At 47.6% G+C, this 24400-nt stretch overlaps 1 protein-coding gene across 4 annotated transcripts in view; it reads left to right on the forward strand.

Annotated features, from left to right (window-relative positions):
• NTRK3 (neurotrophic receptor tyrosine kinase 3) overlaps positions 1 to 24400 on the forward strand; it is a 311454-nt gene that overhangs the window by 272329 nt on the left and 14725 nt on the right. For 2 of the 4 annotated variants that reach the window (XM_077827900.1, XM_077827902.1), the window contains one exon: positions 342 to 585. In XM_077827900.1, coding sequence (XP_077684026.1) covers positions 342 to 585 — 244 coding nt within the window. Of the gene's footprint in view, positions 1 to 341; positions 586 to 12772; positions 12848 to 17524; positions 17639 to 24400 lie in introns of all 4 variants that reach the window. The other 2 variants (XM_077827898.1, XM_077827899.1) reach the window with 2 other exon arrangements.

The following is a 24400-nucleotide window of genomic DNA, read 5'->3' on the forward strand; positions in this document are numbered from 1 at the left end:
TTTGGTGGGAAAAGGGCAACCTGTTTGGGGAGAGGGAGGCTGCTGGGGAGCCAGGGAATGATGGGATTGGAAGAAAGGGAGATCTCTAAATACTTGGAGAAGGTTTTATGGGGGGCGAAGTTAACTGAACTGAACTTCCGGATCTTGAGGGTGTTCATGTTTGTTTTGGCTCTGTCTTTCCAATATATCTGTGCATAGAGGCCAATCATCCCAGTGCACTGGGAAGGTCTCAGAGTTGGGGCCCAATGCCCTGACTCCAGGATGAATGGAGATGGTTTGAGATCCCTGCCACCTGGTTGTTTAGATACCCACTTCTGTGCTCTTTGCTCTTTCCCCTGCAGGGCGCATGGCCCAGATGCTATGATCCTGGTGGATGGGCAGCCTCGACAGGCCAAGGGGGAGCTGGGGCTGTCCCAGATGCTGCACATCGCTAGCCAGATTGCCTCTGGAATGGTGTACCTTGCTTCCCAGCACTTCGTCCACAGAGACCTGGCAACCAGGAACTGCTTGGTCGGAGCCAACCTGCTCGTGAAGATTGGAGACTTTGGGATGTCAAGAGATGTCTACAGCACTGATTACTACAGGGTAAGGCAGCTCCAGCAACAGAGTCTGAAGGGCAGAGCAGAGGGAGGCTAGGAAATGTTGCAGTCAGTCAGCTACCAAAACTAAACTCACACACTTGTTCATTCCTTCCCCTGTGCTCTCATGAACCCTGAAACACATACTCATGCAGCTGCCCATGACTCACATCCTTGCACATACTGGTGTGCACACCCACTCATGCACACACCCACACATCAGTACCCTCTGTCCTTCTCACCTACACCCCCCTACACATTTATAACTCAGACACAAATGCACACTCATGCACTTATACACATTCACTTAATCTTTTACATATTCAGCTCTTTCTCTCTCTGATGCACACACACACACACACAATGTACAGTTTTGGATTCCTCTCTTTATTTAAAAAAAAAAGACACTGATGCATTAAAGAGAATCCCAAGGAGGGTGACAAAGCTGATTAAAGGATTGGAGGCCGTGATCTGCAGAGTGTGGTTAAAGAAATTTAATATAGAGAAAAGGCAACTGAAATAATGACTGATAACTGCATAAAATATGGGAGAGGAAATAATAGGCAATTTAGGTTTGACCTCAGGACTGTCTTTCAACGGGGACATTATTTAGACAATGGAGTAATTTTCCAATGTAGGTTGCTCAAGCCCCGTCATTAGAGAAGTTCAATAGGAGACTAGAAAATAAATACCTGGGTTTAGTGCAGAGAATAATTGTGCACTAGATGCTGGCGCTTGACTCAATGACCCAGATGCTCCTTTCTAGCCTTATCTTCTGGGATTTATACTTACACATTCCTGTGTCCTTACACACAACCCTGTGTTGCTCTGCAGTGCCCCATCTGGCTAATGCAGGAGCTTTACTGATGAACTCTGAAGGAAGCTCTCCCCAGTACTCCTCAGCTGTGGAAAATTGGTTTTCCTTTGGGGGAATACTGTAGAGGATTCAGCACCCTGTCCTCCACAAAAAAAGAGTCTTTCAGGATAAGAAGTGGAAGCTGTTGCTGTCGGGAATGTTCTGGGTTTGGTTCCTTTCAGATTGTAACATAGGGGTCTGGTTCTATATAGCTGGTTGCTGGAGCTCCACCTGATTTCTGTCACCTTGGGACAGAGTGACCCATGGCCACATTGTTTTAAAACAACTTGAGGCAGGAGCTACCTTGTGGGGGGATGGAGGGTGGAGATGGACAGGGGAAAGCTCTCAACAGAGCGATTGAGCAGTGGCCAAGGTGGAGATGGTGAAGACACCGTCAGTGCAGAGATTTCAAGAACCAGGCTAGATAAGAAGTTAGTGGGCATGATGTCTGAAGGAGTCTTGCAGGATTTGGAGTAAGATGAGCTGTCAAGCTGGTATTATCTGACTCTTCTCTCTATGACTATAGAAAAGATATGCTCCGTCTAACTACATTATTGAAAACCCCAGTAGGGTTTCTGTAAGTCATCGATGTAGCAGGATCGCTGCCTTCCCACTAGTCCCGTGGAAAGGGAGTGAGCACTGCAAAGAGCTTCATGGATGAAGGGACTGTGTTGGGCCCTTTTCACTCTCTGTAATGGAGATGTCCCGGGGCCCCTCCCATCTTCTCTCAGAAGGATTTTTTATGTCTTTATTGAATGAGGAGGTGGAAGTTAAAACACTCCCTTTCCAGCCAGTCACTGCAACGTCTTTAGAAGTCATCTGTTTCTAGTGGGCTTTTCTTTGTATCTCACCAGCTGCCTTGTGTGGCCAGAGCAGCCCCTGGCACTGTGCTCTATACAAGCAGAGAGTCTCAGGGGAAGAGTTTTTTTCTGCAGAGTCCAATTTTTTATTAGTTTTAGGATTAAAAACAAATCTTGATCATTTAACCCATACTACTACTACTTAGTCCCTCTCTAGCACTGTCCATTTGAAGGGGCCCCCACAACCACCCCGGAGAAGTAGGGGTCACTATTATTACTCCTCTTTACACATGGGGAAAATGAAGCAGAGAGGTTAAGTGATTTGTCTAAGGTCACACAGTGAATCAGTGGCAGAGGACAGAATTGCACCCAGGTCTCTTGATTCTCTTGTCCCCTCCCTTAGCCAGTAGGCCATGTTCCTCTTATAGCTGGGAGCAAAACCCAGGAGTCCTAAGTGCTCTGTCCTCTGGTCCAACATTCCCCCCAAACTGTCCTCCTCTCCCCTTCTGCTCTCACTTAGCACAACAACATTCTTTGATAGCATGAGACTTGCTTTGCTAGGTTTAAATTGTGCGGAGGAGTAAGGTGTGTAAAGGGCAGTCGGCATTGCTGAGCTCCCTGCTAGCAGCCGTTGCCACCTTTCTGGGAAAAAAGCTGGTGGTGACATCAGTGGTATTGGATGTGGCTCTGTAGCTGTGGTGTCAGGGACCATTTGGCTGTAACCCTGGTGTAAAGTGCAATTGACTTCTCTTGCAAACCTGGGCAAGGCAAGCAATTCTGTTTAGCAACAACTGTTATTCTTGGCCCTGAATGCATCTTAGGATTTTTACTCCTAACGTCTTTTGCATTAAAACTGGATCTTTTGGGTTTCAGAGCTCACCTGTCCCTGTTGCTTATGCCCAGCATGAAAGGCTATTTGACCTCTGTTCCAGACACCACAAATGGTTGCTGTTGAAGTAACACAGACAGAGAGCAAGATCCCAAGTCTGAGAATCATAATAGGACTTGGACTCCCATATGCAGCCATTAGGATGTGGCTGATGAGTTCAACCTTTAAGGTTTACCCTTTGGGTATGGTACCAAGCAGTGGGTATAACCCCCATAGTAAGTTCCCTGAACCAACTTCTCAGTGTCCATGCAGAACACCTTTCTGCTGGGGATATTTCCCGTTCGTTGGATCCTGGAGCAAAGTTCTATTTCGGGTGATTTCTTGTAACACATTGTGTTGTGTATCCAGGTTGAGGCCCCAGAAGAATACAGTAATTTATCATTTTCTGAGAAGGCTGTGAAGGATTCCATCTGAAAACTGACAAGATCTGACAGGTCTGCAGCACTCTGAAGGCTGCAGCTTACTTAAATCTGTTGGGTCTGTGTGTTTGCCCTCGCCCAGCACGGCTGAGGATGGGATGCGGGAGTGCATTCCAGGTTCGGGATTAACTACTAGCCATTTCTTTTCTTTTCCATTTTTAATCTTTTAAAACAAAGAGAAAGCACCATCTGGCTCATGCGTAAGTAGGATGCAAAATGCTTTACAAAGGTGAACTGCTTAATTTCCTGTTACACGTTTGGATACAGAAAACAAACATTGATGTAACAAAAGCAAAAGAGTGATTTGTTCTCCCTCTCTCCATGTTCAGTCTGAAGACAGATGTGTTCTTTCCCACGCGGATCACTTAGGAATCCCATCAGCTCTTGCTTTTAAACCTGCTTTGACAAGACAGGGTTTCTTATGGGGATGGGGAGGAAGTGTTTTTTGGCAAGTATGAAAAGATCTGAGATAAAATCTTTGATTAGAAAGGGAGGGAGGGTGGTGGGGTGGGACGGGGACAAGCAGAATCCTAAAACCTGTGCGCATTCCGCAGAATTGAAGGAACATTGGTGTAAAGCGTTGTTTAATGTTCCATTTAGTTTTTGGTTTTGATCCCTGTGGGAATAAAGGATTGAATAGCTGTGTATTGGTGAGAAAATACTTTTTTTTTAATTTCATGACTGGAATCTTTTTCAGAAAAAAAGACCCAGGACTGCAATGAGGGGAAGGGGGACTTGCAGGTCAGGATTTAGGTGCAGCAGATTTGTGTGGAGAGCCCTGGACTGGAGTAGCCGGGATTTGTAAGTTAAGTCAGGACTGAGATTCTTTGACAGCTGGGGATGGACAGGAATGGAACAGCAGAGGGTGCTGCAGGTGTGGGCTGTGCTTGGATCCTAAGAAGTAGGTGACTTCCTCACTCACACACTCCACTCTTAGGCACTACCTCAGGGAAAGATCCCAACCAGCCCTGATACATGCCCTTGCTAGTCTTGGTAGAGTGTTGAATCTCCTCAGTGAGGTCATTGGGTTCCCCTTCACCAAAACGAGAGAGAAGCGATCACCGTGTCAGGAATACACCTGGCAACTGAAGGGTCCCCGGTGTTTTAATGAGTGGTGAATTGCGTTCCTAACAGTTCAGCTTGAATTGGGTGCTTCACTGTTGGTGTGCAAGCCCCTCAAGTCTGTAAAATCTGGTTGGAAATGTTGGAAGAAGATATTTTCTGGTGATGTTTTGTCATTGGCCTGGTGGGTCGTGGCCAGAAGCATGGAGAGGCATGGAAATGGAAAGTTAACAGAATTCTTTCCAGAACCCTATGTGGCTCAGGATTAATATGAGCTCTGGGTGAAAGTTCAGGTCTTTTCTCCTTTTCAATCCACTCCCCAATTTAAATTAAATACTTTCCACATGACACTATTGTAGATGCTTGCTTGTAATGGTAGGAGACCAGGGGATGGAATGGTGACATTTCTAAGTCGTCGGAAGAGAACCCTGATCCTAGCTTCTCTGTAGCCAACATCTAATGATGCCCAGTTAATGTCCTAACATGGATATGACAGCGGGAATGGGAGCAGAATAGGGGAGTTTGGTAGCATCAAAAGCAGTGAAACCTCGTTACGACATCATTCCTGGTATAAAAACATTGGATAGTGCTTAGTCCCCGTCATTTTTCAATTCATTTAAGAGTTTCAGCTCTAATCTAGCCATTGGCATTTCTCACACATCCATTGCCATGGTATTTTAGTACTATAGAATCCTTCATGAATATAATGTCCCTGTTATCTCTTCTCCTGCTGCTCTGGGACTTTGCTTTATTGTCTATCTCCATGTCGCATGAGGGCAGTGTGGCATTCACTGTGATGCTCTTAGCACCAAGAAAAATGTCCAGCTACAGCACAGCAGTGCCAGCAAGCATAGTACCGGACTCCCTGCCCCAAGTTTGGATGCAATGTTACATCTCATCCAATCGCCAGTAGAGTTAGAACAGGTTTTGCTGTACCACTATGTAAAAGTGGTTTTAAAATGTACTAGTATTTAGAGCTAATCCATCAGCCTTCCCGTCTTAGAAATCTGGCTGAAGTTTACTGGGCAAAAGTGAGGGAAATTGATTTGGCACCCGCCCTGTTGGCATTACTGTACTTCATTCCCATTTGACTTATGCTAATTAGCAGAGCGCTAACCCTTTCCCCTTAATTAATACTGAAGAAATAATGGTCTGTGAAATACCAGCCACTTCTCACTAGGAATTGCTGAAGAGCTGTCCACTCTCATCCCTCTTGCAATTTTTCCAGGAGGCATGTCTGAAGCACCAGAAGCCTGCGCACTATGCGGAGTGTGCATAGGAGCACTGCGGGCTCTCCCTTCCGTATCCCCATCTGGGACTTTGAAACACACCACTTTCCAAATGGCCATCCCCGTCTAGTCTTACTGACTTTGCTATAAGCTCTTGGGCAGCCCATACACCACATGTAGGACTTTGCAGCTTCACAGTGCAGTGCTAACGCTGGCTAATGAATCCAAGTCACCTCACCTTTCTGTACTTCAGATTCCCCTTCTGTAAAATGGAAGTGATAATACGATTTACAGCCTGGCAATGCTGGAAATTTTTATGTCTGTAAAAATGCTTTGAGATCCGCAGATGAAAGGAAGTTGGAGCTGGACAGAGTATTCTGATTAATTAAGGGCTCCCCATAATATAGGAGACACCATGGCAGAGTATGTGCTAGATTCACATACAGAGATAGTCATGGGTGCTGTTGGGGGACTGTAAGAGTTATAGAAGGTGCCTCAGGGTGACAGAAAGGGAACCAAAAAGAACAGGAGGACTAGTGGCACCTTAGAGACTAACCAATTTATTTGAGCATAAGCTTTTGTGAGCTACAGCTCACTTCATCGGATGCATTCAGTGGAAAATACAGTGAGGAGATTTATATACACACACCTGGAGACCTTCAGAATGCATGCAGATGTGCCTGCAAACTGGTGGCCGGAGACTTGCAATGAACTTGGCCAGATAATGGAGATCTCCACTACTGGTGGGACTGTTTTTCTCAGTGTAACTTTGTATCCTTTTAGGGAGCACTATGCGACTGCATTCTCCCCACTTTAATATCTCTCTATTCCAGTGTCAGCGTCAGTCACCAACTTCCCAGACGAGGACTGGATGGGACTCCCATCAGAATACAGCCATGCTGCTGCTTACTCAGCTGGTGCTCAGTATTCAGGGCTCAGCATGCTCCCTACTCAGTGTGCTAGTCCCTCCTGGCAGCCAGAAGTGAGAGAGCAGGACTGGGAGTCACCCAGGTTTGGAAGGGGAGGCTTCAGTGTGGCAGTGCAGGAAAAGTACCCCTGGGCCAGGCACACTGGGTGTTCCGCGTGTGTAGGAAGAGACTGCACAATATTAAATGTGTTGGTCTTTGATATCACTCCGGCTCCTGTAAAACCTCTGCAAATGGAATTCACGGTACAGTTTAATATCTCCTGTAAGTAGATGTAAGAGCAGCATCTTGTGTTTCATCCGGGCTCTTTTCCCCACCCTCCGCCCCTCGCTTTTACACCGATGGGGAAAAAACAACAAATTGTAAAGGTTCTTTTTTTTCTCTCTCTCTCTCTCTCTTTGATAGTTAAGAGCCCCTCACAAAGTAGTGTGAGTGCAGAAGAATTAATTGGGGTAATTAGGTTGTGTTGTAATTCATGGCATTTTCTCAGGAATGGTAATTACCCTAATTCCCCGCCCTCAGCCCTCCCTTCTCTTCCCCCCGCTCCACATGCCCATCTCATGGCTGCGTTGCTGTTTTGATGTATATACTGTTCATTTAATTTCTGTAATGAGAGGGATGTGGCCGGCTAAGACCTCTCACCAGTCTAGTGACGTCTTCTTTGAAGCACAAACACAAAAGGGGACTATGAAGAATAGTCTGTAATCAACAAGTGAAAACGCCAGCCTGCCAGCCGTGCTAGGAGGTTTGACCTCTGCCCTAGTATCACCACCAGCTCAGGATTTGTGCCACCAGACTCTGAGTCGTAGCATCGTCACTAGGGGATGATGCTCGTAAGTGCGTTCAGGTAAAATGAGAACCAACCTGAACCTTTACCCACGGCTTAAACGGAACCCCAAAACTTTATCCAGAGCTCAAACTAAATTCAGGACCTAGTGCCTGAGGTCACCACATCCCTGCATCTTGCCCAGAGCTAAGTGGACTCCCAGAGCTAGCTAAACCCCTCCAGTTTCACTCATTGATAACCAGCACATGAGCTTTCAACCAGAGCTCAATACAGCTCCCCAAATCTTCATCAAGAGCTTGAACTGAGGCCTTGAGCTTTCTTCCAGCGGTGGAGCTCAACTTCAGAAGTTTGGTGAAGTCAGAAGCAGTTCGGTTAGCTCTTCCTTTAACTTGTACCTTGCTCTGTTTGCATCTCATGTTTGCAGAATACATGAAAGCATCAGGCCATTGTGTAAAAGCCAATTCGCTCACCAGCAAATACAGGAAGTCTCCCAAGAGACCCTGTTCTCATGAGATTTCCAGCCTCATCTCTACACCAGTATGGTCTGGAGAAATTCCAATGAGCTGTGGGTAATCAATCAAATGCTGAACCCATATGAGTGAGGGGCAAACCAAAACCAGTAACGTAGAGGTTCCATTTTATTCAACACAAAGAAATCCAGGTGATTATCCAAATAGTCTGTGCTTCTTGAACCTGCACAACTGCATTGCAAATCATGAGGCAGCAGACCTTCTGGTGAGATTTCAGGGTTCTTCTGCTTCCCTCTACTTAAATTCCAGTTATGCCTAGACCCTAAGGGCTGGATTCTCTGCTGTAACCAATTTCTGCTGGGTGAAGCAAACAGATGCAGGGGCAAAGGAAGCTGTTGATGGCTCCCTGCTTGTAGAGTCAGTTCTTCTCCAGCCCCACCATAGATTAAAGAAGCCGAGAGCCTGCTCTAATCTATGCTGGCCAGCTGTGGCTCCCAGTGGATATCCGTCAGATGGAGATTGCCGGAGCAGTGTGCTCTAGCCACACCATTCCCCACCTCCCATATGCCAAGGGCTGCACAGAGAATACTGCAGGAGCCAGATGTGGCAGAGAGGGAGTTCTCACCGGTGTCTGGTCCCTTAGTGCCACCAGAGCCATGCAAAGGGGAGAGTACAAAGCTGACCCTAGGATATTACATATGAAGCCAGACAGACGAGAAGGATGAGAAATGTGTTTCCCGATTTTTTTTGGACACTTCCACTTATTGTCCCAGGTGGCACCAGAAACTACAGAGAAAATGAAAAATAATTCACGTGATATTTTAGAAAAGCCTTTGCCACATTCAGGGAGATGAGTTAAGAATTAGATGCAGCAAGTCCCTCCTCTCTACCAGTGCTGGGCCTATACTCTTCACAGCTCCCCAGCTGATCAGCTGACTCCTCCTGCTTGCTCCCTACCCGCAATGTTGTGACCTCACCATTCATCTCCATCGCAGCACCTGTGAGGTCACAAGCAGGAAGGGGCAGCAGAGGAGAAGGGTGGTGTCACGGAGTCCCTGGGCGATGCTCTGGAACTGCTCCCCATGAAGCCAGTCAGGACTCTGGGGCAGTCTCCTTCCTGTGAGCAGCCTGTCTGCAGGACACACAGCTCACCCGGCTTCCCCCTTCCTGGGTCTGACCTCGGAGCATTCCGCCTCCTCTGCCCCTCCGTGTACTTCCCACAGCGAGTCCGCCCAGGTGGGGTCCTGGGGAAGCTAGAGGGTCCTGCACCCCAACTTCGCAGTCAGACGTGACTCTCAGCCAGCCAGTAAAACAGAGGTTTATTAGACGACAGGGACATGGTCTAAAACAGAGCTTGTAGGTGCAGAGAACGGGACCCCTCAGCTGGGTCCATTTTGGGGGGCAGTGAGCCAGACAACCACATCTGCCCTTCACTCCATGTCCCAGCCAGCCCCAAACTGAAACTCCCTCCAGCCCCTCCTCCCCTGGGCTTTGTTCCTTTCCCAGGCCAGGAGGTCACCTGATTCCTTTGTTCTCCAACCCTTTAGCTCTCACCTTGCAGGGGGGAAGGGCCCAGGCCACCAGTGGCCAGGAAACAGGGTGTCGGCCATTCTCTGTGTCCAGACCCCTGCACACACCTGCCCTCTAGGGCTCTGCAATGATCATACACCCTTACCCCACCCCCTAGATACTTAAGAACTGCATAGGGGAAACTGAGGCACCCCCCACACTATTCAGAGGAAACATTAAGAACGGTCCCACATCGTCACAGGTGGCAAGCTGTCTCTTACCCACAAACACCTTGGTGATCAGCAAGGGAAGAGGAGGTGGAGAACTTATGAGAGTTTAATGGGAGCTTGGTAAATTATGGCTTGGCTTGTTTTTTTTTTTTTAATGTGTTGCTTACGGCAGTGGCTTTTTCAGTGGATAGACTTGAAGGTTTCCCCTGGTGCAAAAGGCAAATTGAAAACCTCGCTATGAAAATTAACATATAAATATCTTCCTCATCCTCTGTAATTAAGATATTTGCATGGGAAGAGAACATGTTTCTCCTGACTCCTGCGTGGCCTGAATTCTCTCTCTCTTCCCCTCCATTTCATAATCCTCCTCCTCTCCCAGCCACCCTCTGCGAACTCCTACTCCAAACCAGCTGGAGATGAAAGAGGGAGAAAGATGGTATTTGCAAACAGCTGTGCTTAAGAAATGGACCATTTAGGGCTAGGCATTCAGAGAGAACATGCTCCACGTACAATCAGGCAATGATGCACAAAATGGCACATATATAGAAATAGAAATCTTTTTTAGGAGGGTAGCACAAGTACTGAGCACAACTGAAAATAGTTCTCTTTCTGTGCATGCCACGCTGAATTGGGGAGGAGGGGAGAATCATTTATGTGGGCATCACATCATGAGATTGTCAAAGGAATTCACAGGGAAGAAATGTTTATATTTTCTTACTCCAAACCCCCTTTCCTTTCTGCAGTAATTAGTGAGTGACAACATACAGGGCCTATAGTTCTGAAATACTTTGCCAGTATTTCACAGCAGCAGGATAGTAACTCCACTCCTAGTTTTTCCAATACATATGAGGATAGCTTATGAGATCATTGGCTTTTATAGTCAGCTTCAACAGCTTCTTCATATTTGCTTGGACTGAGATATAAATTGAATTTGGGTTTCTCTCTCCCTAAGTTATTTGTGATTGAATAAGCACGTGGTAAGGGATCAGACACAGGGAAAATGTCTCTTGCAGCCCCATGTTTGAGGTGGGATTTGCATTGTGCTGTATTGGTGTGTTTTTCCATTGTTGATGACTTCAGTTGCTCTGTATCTTTTTTGGTGCCCGTCCTGTGACACAGCTGGCTGGGAGAGTTTGTGCAGTGGACTTTTCTAACTCTGTAACATTTTAATGAACAGGAAATTTAAACATAAGTGAAATCATTTTCTCAACCTCTTTCCCACCCAGTTCTCATTCCTCAGGCATTTGCTTTGTTCGGAATAGAGCAAAGCAATTTAGGGGCTTTTCAGCCATTCAGACAGCAATTGCCTGAACGGGATGATCCTGCAGCTACAGGTAGCAGCTAAAATTTGCACCGCTAGCTATGGTGAAAAGGTGCACGTGAGTGTAACTAGGTGGCCAGGCCTCCCAAACCCCCTTACTTCTTTGCTTTAATTTGGCAGCAGTCCATGTTGTGTTCTTAAGCACCGCCTATGAAAATGGTCACATGTGTGCGGAGCAGTGCCCTCCAACAACATGCACAGCTCAGGGATGTCCCTTTAATTTTTGCCTTTGGAGTCCAGTTCACTGGAGAGGACTTACTCACTGATTTCACAGTATCTGCCACGGCCATTCAACATTATTTGCCCAGTGACAGTCTCCCCTGACTCCCCTTCTGCTTTGATACAGCCGAAGTCTAATTTCAGTGTTTTCTCCTCCATTCTTTTATAATATTTTTTGTCTTCTTCCCTTCTTTGGGCCCAGTTCTCTGAGAGGTGGAGCATCTGTCACTCCCACCAGTGTGGGTGGAATTCGAGGCCAGTCATAATCTTGCAGCATAGATTCCTGTATTTCCAAAATGTGACTGAAATAACTGGGGGGAGGAAGTACTGTAAATGAAACTCAGGGTGTGACCACAAGCTGCTTAATAACTTTGCACTACTGCAAATCAGGCCTGTAACTCAGCTTCCCTGTCTGAAATGGTATAATTCCTCCCTACCTCACGGGGGTATTGTGCGGTTTAATTGCTGTTTGTGAAAAGCACTATAGAGCTGGAAGTTGTCACAGAAAGGCAGATTACTGAATCACTGTGAATCACTTTTCTGTCTGACATGCTGCTCCTCTGGCCTAGGATACCTGTAAACTAAATAAAAGTGAAACAAGTTGCTCTCATGAGTCCACATTTATATTGCTGCTCTCAGTGGTCCCTAATGCTGAGGGGCATGTGTAGCATAGAATAGCATAGCATCTGTGTTACTGCTGTATTACACTGCAAAATTAGATACAAGAATAACCGCTCCAGTAGGAGTGCTGGCACATAACCATCCATTATATAGTGGGTGCTTTATCCTGTGAAACTTTAGGACCTTAATTCTGAGAGGCTTTGAACACTCCCTGTCAGGGTCTGAGCAGCTTGAATTCCTGTTTGCTTCAGTGAAAGTGACAAGCACTCAGCACCTTACAGGATCAGGTCCTCAGTCTTGATTCAGGCCAAATGTTCCCTGGAAGTTGTGGCTGAGTAAAGGCCTGGGTCTGGGCCCTGTCCCACCTGCAGTGATATAAATCCAAGTACGTCATTCTAAGGAGGATATTTAGTAGCAAAGGAACTGGAGATATCTAGGAGTTGGACACAGGGAACAATTTCAGCCTTTTGCAGTTCCTCCTGTGCTGCAAGAAAGAAAGGAGACTCTTTGTACAGGGTCTCGGTGTTATTCGGTGGCTTTTACCATGTAGGTCAGGGGTCTAATTCACAGGTGCCCATCTCTTTGTTTAGTCCTTTGCGCTTGTTTAAATGATGACCCAGGGGCAGAGCAGGGGTGCACCACGCCTCAACACAATAGTGGGGATCTGTCTGACCCCATGCTCACGATGAGTGTTGTAAAGCTGTTAGAATGTTGCAGCCAGTGATCGACATACAGTTCAGTTAAAGACATACCCTCTCCCTTCTTGTCCCCCTGCTTCATCCCCCCCACATACTCCCTCCCCCTCCCCTTCTCTTTTGTTTTTCTCCTTCCCTTGTTTTCACCCATTCACTGTCAGGAAGGGCCGCATCCGAAGGGCCAATGCAGCGCAGCGTGGCAGCGGCAGAGACTAGCACGACCAGCAGCTAAAACAGTGAGTGGATTTCTACTCCAGGGGGCAGTTTGAAGGCTGGGGAGTCGTCTGGATCGAGCATGTGATGACTTACGGGATTGGCTTTGGGACTGGTCTGCCGCAGTGCACGTGGCCGTGGAGGGGACCCCACCCCTTGTGTAGGAGGAGAACGCAACCTGCCCCCACAACAACTTCATACAGATAAACAGCCTCTCAGTGTAGCTGAAACAAATTACAATAAGGCATGTGCTGCGTTAAGTGTCTGGCTGTCTCTTGGAAGGCCCTTGGCATTGCTGTCAGGGAGCAGGGCTCGAGCAGTTAATGTCTGTCACCAGAATCGCACAATAGCGTGAGTTTAGATCCAGCGTCGACAGACGATATAAGGGCCATTGCAGCAGTTAAACGGGCTTCATCCCAAATATGATTTTGCTGCTTTCTTGCATTTCAGTGCAGTAACCAGAATGGCACTGCAGGACATGGATGGAATTAGTGTAAGAGCTGATGTCATTTGTATCCTCTGCCCTGAAGGCAGTGGCGGATTAGCCACTGGGCCAACGGGGCCTGTGCCCAGGGGCACCGGGCAATTGTGGGGCCCTGGAAGAATAGGGTCCCCGCACCCTGACCTGCTCTACCCACCCAGTGCTCCTTCTGGGGAGCAGGGTCGGGGCATGGGGGCTTGCCCCGCTCTGCCCGCCTGCCTACTCCTGCCAGGGAACGGGGTCAAAGCACAGAGAAGGGCAGAAGCAGCATGTCCCAAGCTGATGGGTCCTTTCAGTTGGCTGTGGGTCCAGCCCCACCTCTGCCTGGCTCAGGTCTCCATCCCCGCTGGGGAAAGTTAGTGCAGCTACATGACAAATGCAGCTAAATCAGGCCCAGATGGAGGGCTGAGCCAGAAGCCTGCAGCTGCAGGGAGCCCAAGGCAGCAAGGGAAAAGCAAGCTCAAAGGAGGCCTGCCAGCCCCCACAGCCAGGACAGGATTACAGGGACAGCTCAGAGAAGCTACAGCCAACTGGAATGACCATCACAGGCTCCACAGGGCTGTGAGATTCCGGGCACAGGTGGGGCCACTTACCGGAGTTATCAATCTGACTGGGAGGGGCTAAGGACTAAGCCAAGATGCTGTAAGAAACAAGAGCCCTCATGGCTGAATCTAGTCTAAAGTGATCCAGTCTGGGTGCCAGGCAAGGGAGGAGAGGCCAGTGCTCCTGCAGGGCCATGCCGTGTCCCCAGCATACCCAGTGGGATGGCGGCTGGTCACACAGAGCCCACCTCTCCCAGGGTCCAGCCCAGCCCACCAGACCAGGCAGTTTGCAGAGCCAGTTCCCTGTGCCAGCCAGCATGGCCATGTGACCTGCAGCCAGGCTAGAGATTGGGGTTTGAAAGCCTTTATTTCAAGAACCTGGTTAGTTTCCAGGTGTACGTGGGGTTCCTGACCAGAGGTGCTCCTGCTGGGCGGGCCCCTGTGCCCCGACCCCATTTTCCTGGTAGGAGTGCCCAGGAGGTTTGGGGGGCCCCCACTTGCTCTGGCCCAGGGCCCCACAAAACCATAATCCGCCTCTGCTTGAAGGGAGTCTTTTTAACAGGATTGTCCCCTGTGCATTCGCACTGTTTTTTGTCTTTCATTCACGTCTTTGTGACTGAATAAATACTGCAGAGGTCAACTCCAGCAAAACATAATAACATGTAACTTCTTCATAGCTCCTTTCATCCAAAGTCTCTGCAAACTGTGAGCCTGATCCTGCAAACACTTACCCCTGGACTGCCATGAACAATCCCCATGGAAGTTAATGGGACTCATCACTCTAGAAAGGGCTATACCTGGTACTGTTTGCAATATCAGGCTCCACATAAATGCAGCACCCCACTGAGAGTGGATACATTTGGACAAGAGAACACTACCATACCCGGATGCAAAGTTCCCTGAGCTCTTGCATGTCCCGTGTTAACGTTTCGTCCCAAACACCCACACACTCTCTTCCTTTGGCTGCACTGTCATTGCAAATGGCTCTTTGCTCATAATTGTGCTAACCACCTGGAAATTTGTTGCTTCCTTTTATTGGTTTTATTTGTTTTCCAGTGTAGATAACATGCAAATTAACAGCATATCTTATACCATTTAGTAGTACAACCATTTGATAATTTTAATATATTGGCAAATACAAAGAACAAGTTATTCTGGGTGTTGTGGGGGGGAGTGGGGGGTGGAATTTACTTAGAAATATCCCCTGGTATCCCTTCCAGCAGGGCCTTGCAGCCTGCCATGGAGGTCAGTAGACTCCAGCTCCCTCGGACTGACTGAGGGAAGTGAGTCCCGGACTTGAGAGCTCTGCACTGACCATGCTTTAGGGGAGACCCAAATAGCTTGTATCGAGAGGGAGGGTGCGCCAGTGCTCTGCCACTGAATTCCTGTGTGACCTCAGGCAAGTTATTTAGTCTCTGTGCCTCAGCTTCCCATCTGTAAAATGGACATAATAGAACGCCCTACCTCACAGGCGATAAATACATTTAAGAAGATTGTGAGGCATTGTAAAGGGTTTCCCACTCACCACAGGGTCTGGGAATTAGCACCTCCCCTATACCATCTAGCACCCTCTTCTGTGGGTTATTCATGGTATGACCCCCTCACTCTCTTCATGACTCAGGACGCTCCTTCTTCATGACTTAGCCCTCCAGCCTGGTCACTATATAGTCCTCCCCTTCTAGGGTAGGAAAGTCCCACCATACAATATCCTTGTGCCATTTCAGACAGTCTTCTGTTTCAACTCCAGGTCCTGTGCAGCTTTGCCAGTGGCTGGTAGGGGAACCCAGTCCCGCCCACTACTTCAGCTTCCAGCCCCGGGATCCTACAATTAGCAACCTAGGTCTGCTCAGTCCGAGACTGTTGTTTCCCTGGGCTCTTTCCTGCCCCATTTCTCTATGTCCTTGCCTATCTCTGGGTTTCCACCAGAGATTCCTCCAGTCTCTGTGGCTACTTCACCCCTCTGAGCCTCTTGCCAGACTCCCTAATCCAGGACAGGACCCTCAGAGCTTTCTCTTCTCCTGGATTTCCTCCTTGTCCCTGACCAACTCCCTTTCTCTTTAGGAAGTAACTGCAGACCTCACCCCTTCAGCCACCTCCTACTTGCACTTCCTGGCTTTACACTCCTATCCCAGGTGGGCTTCATCTGCCATCAGGCCTATCAAGCCTTGGTTCCACCCCAGATGCAGCATCCTGGCCCACATTAACCCCCTGAGGGCTTGTGTGGGGGGTCAACACCCCATCACAGCTGCTCAGAGACTGTGGTGATGGGGCCATATAAGTTACTGAGATAAACAGAATCTTTGGTCGAGAACTGCGCAGGGAAACATTGTTGGCAGAGATACACAATGTACCCTGCTTGGAACTGGGTCTCTGAATCAGTCCAGGTGTAGTGAGCTCTGAAAATTCTCAGGTTGGAAAAAACAGCAGGAGCTGGAAAGTATCCACCAGTGCAAGGACCATGCTGTGATTCCTTAGCCCTTTCCTTACCTGGCTTGTGCAACACTACCAGTCGTAGGCGCCGACTCCGTGAAAAATAGTGGGTGCTCATCACCTACCGGCAGCCCCCCAATCAGCTCCGCCGCCTTCTCTCCACGCCTCCTGCCCGCCAGTGGTCCTGCCGATCAGCTCCTCTCCCTCCCGCTCAGTGCCTCCCACTCACCACGGATCCGCTGTTCAGCAGCATGCAGGAGGCGCTGGGGAGGAAAAGGGGAGGAGCGAGGGCACGGAGCCCTCTGGGGACAGGGCAGACTAGGGGCAGGGGTGGGGCTTGGGGAAAGGGGTGGAGTGGGGTCAGGGCCAGGGGCAGAGCGGGGGGGTTGAGCAACCCCCAGCAACTCATGAAGACAGCGGCTATGCTGCCATTACCGGGCAAGGACATTAGTCTAGCTGCAGTGCTGTAGGATGTGGCCTTGCCTGGTGAGCTCATGCCATTAGCCAGGCATTAGAACCTATCAAGAGGTGAGAGAGACAGACATGCATATGTAACAGGTGTCTTCCTGAACACACAGCTCTCTCTTTCCTTTCTGCGTGCTGCCACCCAAACAGGATCTTTTTTCTTAATTAGTTAATGTTTTATTAAACAGGAGGCACCTAGCTCAGAAGCAAGAGGTTTAACTCAGAATCTCACACAACCCATACAAAAATACTGCATTAAAAGAACATAAAGGTTGCAAAGTGAAGCGTGCAAAAGTCAGGTACTGGAAAGGTCAAGACTGCCTGTGCATCCTTAACTTCTACACTCGGATGTATGCATCACCCTACAGTCTTTAATTATATGATCGTGAGCTGTTATTCCTGCAAGAGCCACAGGATGGACAGTGCTCAGTAAACATGGGCAATTGTTCTTTATTTCTCAGTGTTCATTGTGTGGCCCCATGTCTCATTTGCTGCACACCATCCAGCTTCCACACGGAGATTTTTTTCTTTCTTTATTGTCTTTTTCTATGTCATTCATCACTGCAGTGTCTGAGAACCTCACTAATCTCTATCTGCACAGCACTCTTGTGAAGCTGGGAAGTTTTATTTCCCCATTTTACAGATGAGGACCCAGGTTACAGAGAGATCAAGTGAATTACTTGTGGTCACACAGCAAATCTGTGGCACAAGCAAGACCAGAACCCAAATCTTGGGAGTCCCAAGCCATGGCCGTAATCACAAGGCTATCTCTTCTCTACCAGGGGGCCTCTACGTTATTCACTACACACCATACAACATCTGCAGTGAAAGAGGAAAGGATGCTGTGGATACCACCCTCATTCATGACACACCATACAATATCTGCAGTGAATGAGGTGAGATGTTCAGGTCCCCAGAATAAATCACTGCACAGCCTGGCCTCATTCATTCTCCAGCATGTACATTGCATGAAGCAAGGGTCCTGTGGAAAAACAGCGTGTGATCATGTAACTGAAAATGGTATCACATTGCAGAGGTACGGGGTGAGGGAGGGGGGCAGAGCTAAGGTTATACTTTGGCTAAAGGAGATTCCCCTGAAGCTTGTAATAGCAAAGGGCCTATGACACACTGTAGTGCTCGTTTCATCCAGTAGAGAGCAAGGGTGCACACGTGTGTGCACCCACATACACACTTGCCAGTTCATTACAGTACAGTATAGACCAGTGGCTCTCAACCTTTCCAGACTTCTGTACCCACTTTCAAGAATTTGATTTGTCTTGCGTACCCCCAAGTTTCACCCCACTTTAAAACTACTTGCTTACAAAATTGCTGACTTTCTCATTTTTACCATGTAATTGTGAAATAAATCAATTAGAATATAAATATGGTACTTATATTTCAGTGGATAGTATATAGAGCAGTATAAACAAGTCGTATGGAATTTGAGTTTGTGCTGACTTTGCTAGGGCTTTTTATGTAGCCTATTGTAAAACTAGGCAAATATCTAGATGAGCTGATGTACCCCCTGGCTGAGAACCACTGGTATAGACTACTAGAGCAATTTGCTCAGAGGGCTCAGTGTGCAAAGCCACTATGTGAACTAAGTCCCCCATTCGGTTATTTAAATTGACACTTATTCACCCAAAAGAGGCATTGTTAAGAAGAGGTTAGACAAACGTGAGTCGGGGTGGTCTAGCTATGTAATCCTGCCTGAGTGCAAGGGGCTGGACTAGATGACCTCTTAAGGTCCCTTCCAGCCCTGCATTTCTAAGATTCTGTGTGTCGAGGGTCTACGGGCTGAGGTGAGCATCAGCGTATGGGATTTGAGCGTTCTGTTTTGGTGCGTTTGAAAACCGGGCCTGGGAACTTTTTAAAACAGTCATTAGAGCTCTATTATACCCGGCTGAATCCTTCCAACAAATGAGAAGATTTTATTAGTCTAGGATCTGAAAATAATTGCTGCCATTACTATTTAAACTGTAAGTGCTCCAGAGGGAGCAACCTAAGTGGGTCTAAAATGCATGCAAATAGCCTTAGTCACCTTAAAAATCCCATGGGCTTTATATGCATCATCCACCAATCCCTGACCCACATGCAGAGCACCCGCTGGCATCAGTGGATTGGAGGTATTTGTGTATCAGCTGGTGGGGGCGGCATGTGGGGGTTCTGTAGGCGGGATGGTTCCTTCGGGTGGGGTGAGCACTGTAGTGCAGGCAGTTCCATGGGGCATGGCTGGGGTACAATGTACCTGGCTCTGAGAGGGGCAGCGTTAGCTCTGGTGACTGGAGCAGAAGCTTTCAGACTGACCCATAGTGTGTGCGCGTGTGGGCAGAGGCAAAAAGTTTCAACACAGAAGGCAAAAGCTGGTCCATTCAGCGTTTTACCTCAGGTTTTCCAAAGCGAACGCCCAGGTCTCTCTCTTGTTGGTTTTGATGAGTTCAGAGGGTGACTCAAAGCGCGAGGATATAGGTGGTGGTTACTGGCAACGCTCCCCCTCGCTCGAAGGCTAATAGAGCTCTACAACTGGTGTCCTCACCACCTCTCAAATGGGGCTGTGTGAAATCTTGAACCCCTTTCTCCCACATCAGGAAGGGTGACCCCTCGCTTTGTCCCCCGCACACCCCTTCCTTCTTCCAGGTATCACTGGGCAAAGCCAGATTTGTCCCTCTCAGACATTTACACTGCACCCCACACAGAAAGGGGCAGGCCGCACAGTTCAAAACAGAGGAACTCCCCTTCCCTGCAGGCATGCACACAGACATGTCCAGTCAGACTGCACTGCACAGAGCAAACCTTTCCTCTTCACCCTGAACAGGGCTACCACCCTCTCCCACCCCTGTCCCACAGCAGAGTTGTTTGTTGGGATGAGTCTCAGTGCAGGGACATGGATGGGCCGCTTTTCAGAGGTGCTGAGCAGCCTCAGATCCAGCCAATGGGAGCTGCAGGTGCTCAGCGGCTCTGGAAACCAAGTCATAAACTGTTCCCCAAGGTGCTGACATGGCGACAGTGTGTTGCGTTGTGCTGCGGCCACCTCATGCTTCACTGACAGCATTGCAGAGTCTTGACACAGCAACTTTATGCATTTTAAAAGTGTTGACCCTTGCTCTGTAATGATAGCAACATGGCCAGTCCCCTGACACTGCGCAGAGATAACATGCTCTCCCCGGTTACTGAACACCGAAATGGGAAGGTGCTAAGAGGTTCAGAGATTAATTACCATTTAACTGGCCGTGTTTCAATCTTTGGAGAAGGCTGTAGTGAAGAAGACAGAAAGACCCAGATAATTTACCCTGGTGCTATATAATAGATTACCCTGTACTTACAAGGTCGCTAGTTACCATGTAATTAGAGTTCTGACACATGGAAGCCAGTGTTAGGCTTCTGAAACACCATGTTACCACTTCAGCACCTGGTGTCATAATAGCAGAGGGATGGCAGCAGAGGGCAGGTGAAAAACCTTGTTATGCACATATTGGAGGGTGTTAAATAGCTTAAAAATTCAAATGGGGCCAGGTGGATTTGGGGGGTGGGGAGAGAGGCCATATGTAGAAGAGAGGAGAGAGAAGAGACAGACCCAGGGTGTCTGAGATACACAGTGGAGAGGGAAGGAGATACAAACTATGTGTGTTAGGAGGTTTTGGACTGGAATAGCAGGTGTTGCTGCATTTCAGGATTGAATTGCATCCGCAGAGCTGTGGGACAGGAGGCCCAGGGCTTTGACAGAGCCACAGGACTGGATTAGCAGGGTACGGCACAGGTCCGGAGCACCAGCAGGACTATGTGAGGAGAATGCAATGCTGGAAGGTCAGGATGTGCTGCAGGTTGGGACTGAGGTACTTGAGTAGCGGCAGGTCAGGGTCCAGGACTGTAATACCAGGTGTTCCTGAAGATCAGGATTGAAGTGCACTGTGCCTGCCACATTGGACCTGCCCACACTGGGCCTGCCGCTAGTTAATGGTTTCTGTCCCTCATTTTCACAAGCATTAAATTCAAACACAGAGAGAGAGAGAGAGAGTTTGAAAGAGTGTCTTTGATTATAAAGCACATATTCCATTAACATCACACATCTCACGTGGAGCCAGTTCTGTCCCATACACAATCAAACCCCTGTAATGTGCACTTGTATCATTTCCCCTCAGGTCACATCCTAATTTCTTGGGGTAAACACTGTCCTCTTTGAATCGTGTGACGGGGAAGTTCACCACAGAGCTTGTGTGACACGGCAACACAAAGGCCAGTGCACTGTGAGGCTGAATGTACAGAGCAATCACATAAAGGAGCAGGGAGATAGGTCTCTGCTCTAAAAGTCTCTACTACAACCATACCTCAGATATTACTTCCTTGTGCAGGCAGGCTCCATGCCACAGCACCACATTACCAGAATGGTATTGACAAACCCAAAAGACTTCAGAGAAGAGCAGCAGAAATCGTGCGGGGCCATTGATTTATGAAGATTAAAAGGCCTAACTATGTTTAGCTTGGCTAAGCAACGGCGAAGGGAGTGGATATGACAGTCTGCAAATATTGGAAAGCGGCAGGTTTTCAGAAGTGTCAAAGATGTGCTATTTAGGGCTGAACATGGAAATTATCACTAGGAGTAATGGGATGGATATAAGAAAGGCAGCGTGAACATCAGGGAAATCTTGACAGTGAGATGGTTTTGGCTGTGGAGTATTTGCACATGGGAAGTGGTGGAAGCCCCTTCGGGATGTTTAGAGCTGAAGCCATCAAAATGTCCATCAGGGGACAGTCCTCCATTCTCAAAGGGGTGGTAAACTGAGTGGGACATAGCAGGTATTTTCTAACTCTAATTCCTTTGGTACAACATCTTTTAGTTTTTGGTCTATAGATATGTGGCCAGTGTGTGCTTGTCCGTGTGTGTAATACACACATATACAGAATTCCTGAAACATAAATATAGGGCCAGATCCTCAGCTGGTGTAAGTCAGAGGAGCTTCAATGAAGTCAGCTCAGGATCTGGCTCATAATTTTTAAAAATAAACTTCTCCACTAAGTAAATGACCTAGCAAGGATATAATCTAGGAAGAAATGATGCCTTATGCATATCTGCATTGTGTCATTCCTCCCACCAGACACAGCTGAACATTAGCGGTTTCTGTATTTCTTTCTCTCCTTCCGTCCTTCCTCTTGTGGCTAACCCTAATGGAGAGATGGTGTCCAGAGAGACATCCGAAAGATTCATCTAGTTAAGACAGCTGACTATTCAGGGACAACACAGGCTTCCAGCAAAAGCTTTCATTTCTGTCCCACCAGGGAGTGGGTTTAGCAAAATGCATCCCTTAGGGGCTGGATGGCTCAGGGCCTCCGGTTGGCTTCAGGAAAGGGAGCCTATGGTGCAGGAGATGTCAGACAGCAATATCTGAAATGGCCTCTTAGTTCTTCCTAGCTCTCATGGCATTTAGGACCCAGGCATCTGAATATTCCTGGGTTTTGTTTTGTTTTGCCAAATAAAGTTCAGAGAAGTGTTTTAATAAAAGACCATTAGGATAAGCAGGTCACTGGACACGGTGGGTTCTGTCTATCGAGAAGTTCTGGAGACATAACCGACCAGGACAGTGAACTGCAAGTCACTCTGATACTCTGAGGACAAATGCTTGGATAGAAAGGAATAGGGTGGGACTGTAGTCCCAAAATTCAAAATTAGCCTGTTAACGGTTTCCAGAAACAAGTCCCAGATCCATCTTCGGCATGGGCTACTGCTCCCCCTAGTGGTGCTTTGAGCTCTCCATTTTTCTGATGCTGCTGCCCTCTTGTAACTCACTCAGACACCTCCAGCAACTGTCCCCTTCTGCTTCCACTTTTCTGTAGGTGCTGTCACGTCCTGCAGCCTCCTGTTTCTGTGCCCCAGCACTTTTGCCCATGCATTATAGTCGTCTGGGACATGCAAGAAAAGAGCTCCATCCAGTGCGGAGCATTCACCTTGCTTGGCCTCAGGAAGTGCAGCCATTAGCATCACATATCAAATCACAGCATCGTCACAGTGTCTAAAATGTGTGTGCTCCAAATCCTCTCTAGCGCTGCCTTAACCCTGGTTCTGCTTTCCTCATACTTCTCCCGCATTGACCAGTGTCAGAGCAGGCATTGCTTCCCTAATGGCATTGACTAGTTCAGTCACATCATTAGGGGGTGTGATGTTGCAGTCCTGAATGTTGAGATCTTTATTCTGACATGGGATGTAGTGTGTTTGGTTGACATGCCATCCAGGCCTTCTCTGCCAATAACTGGTATTTGACTAGGCCAGCAATCAAAAGCAACTTCAGTCTGAAGTTGCTCAATATTTCTTTGAGGTTTTCAAGCTGATAACCCACTGTTCTAAAACAGAGTGAGAATCTCATCCTAAGGGTAGGGGTGAAAGCACCATCACCCAGGATGTTTAAATAGACTGGAGAGGACAAAGCACTAGCAGAGGTACAGTAAGGAACTGTCCTGTAGTTGTTGGCCCACAAAAGATTGACTAAATGTGACCGAATGGATTTTGATGAGATGGCCCTGATTTAATGGGGACTGTCTACCTATCATATTTCTAAAGGATCCATCACCTTGGGGAAGCACTAAAGCTTTGTAGGCTAAAGCTTCTGCTACATTTGCAGAACAATAAGGGGCAGATTTTTGAAATAGCCCTTTAATTTTTATACACGCTTTCACACACATCTCCTGTTTGCACACACAATTTAGGAAACTGCATATGCAGTTTAGGCACGCAACTGTATGCATGAGAGGTACATCTGTGCAGTTTTTAATATCTGACCCAGCGAGTTTATTAAGTTATTATGGGCTGGTACAGTATCCACCCAGGGTAGGACAAGAAGTAATCAGCTTAGTTTGTAGCAAGTGAGATTTAGGTTGGATATTAGGAAAAAATTTCTAACTATAAGTATAGTTAAGACCTAGAATGGGTTATCTATGGAGATTGTGCAACTTGTGCTTAAAAACCTCCAGTGTTGGGAATGCCACAAACAACTGTCAGAGATGGTCTAGGTATACTTGGTCCTACCTCAGCCCAGAGGGATGGACTACATGACCTCTTGAGATCTCTTCTAGCCCTACATTTCTATGGTTCTACGATGTTCCATTGCAGCATGATGTGCTAACATCACAACATTGCAGTGCAGCTGGGTTCAACACAGAGGACAACGCCGGGAGCTTTCAGGTCTCCCTCCAGAGTAACTGTTTCACATATAGAAAGGGATTTATGTATCATGGGGTTCCCAGGCCCTACATTGTGTTAAATTTCTGTCTTTAAGCCACCAGGACATTTCTGTCTCTGGCTGCCAGGCGTGAGCTCAGTGAAACTGACATTAATAGGAAATAGATTTCCAAACAATCAACCCTAATGAATTTTGAAAATTATTATGATTAATGCCAAGGAAGTTGAACTGATTATCCAGCATCCAGAAGTTAAGTAATGGAGCCTTCTCTAAATCATGTATACTCTTCAGTCAGGAGTTGATCTGGCTGCAGATGAAAAATGGGCATCATTGCTCCTGAGAGGGTGTCGTGGGCAGGACAGAGAGAAAGGGGTAATGGAGGGGAGAGATTAAGAGATACCAAGATGACACTGTCTTTGCATGTAGCGGTAACACATGCAATTTGTTTTACCACTGCAGTTTTTTGAGCTTCATACCTCAGCCCATTTT

Source organism: Eretmochelys imbricata, chromosome 10 (assembly GCF_965152235.1).
Source record: "Eretmochelys imbricata isolate rEreImb1 chromosome 10, rEreImb1.hap1, whole genome shotgun sequence".
Taxonomy (NCBI): Eukaryota; Metazoa; Chordata; order Testudines; family Cheloniidae; genus Eretmochelys; species Eretmochelys imbricata.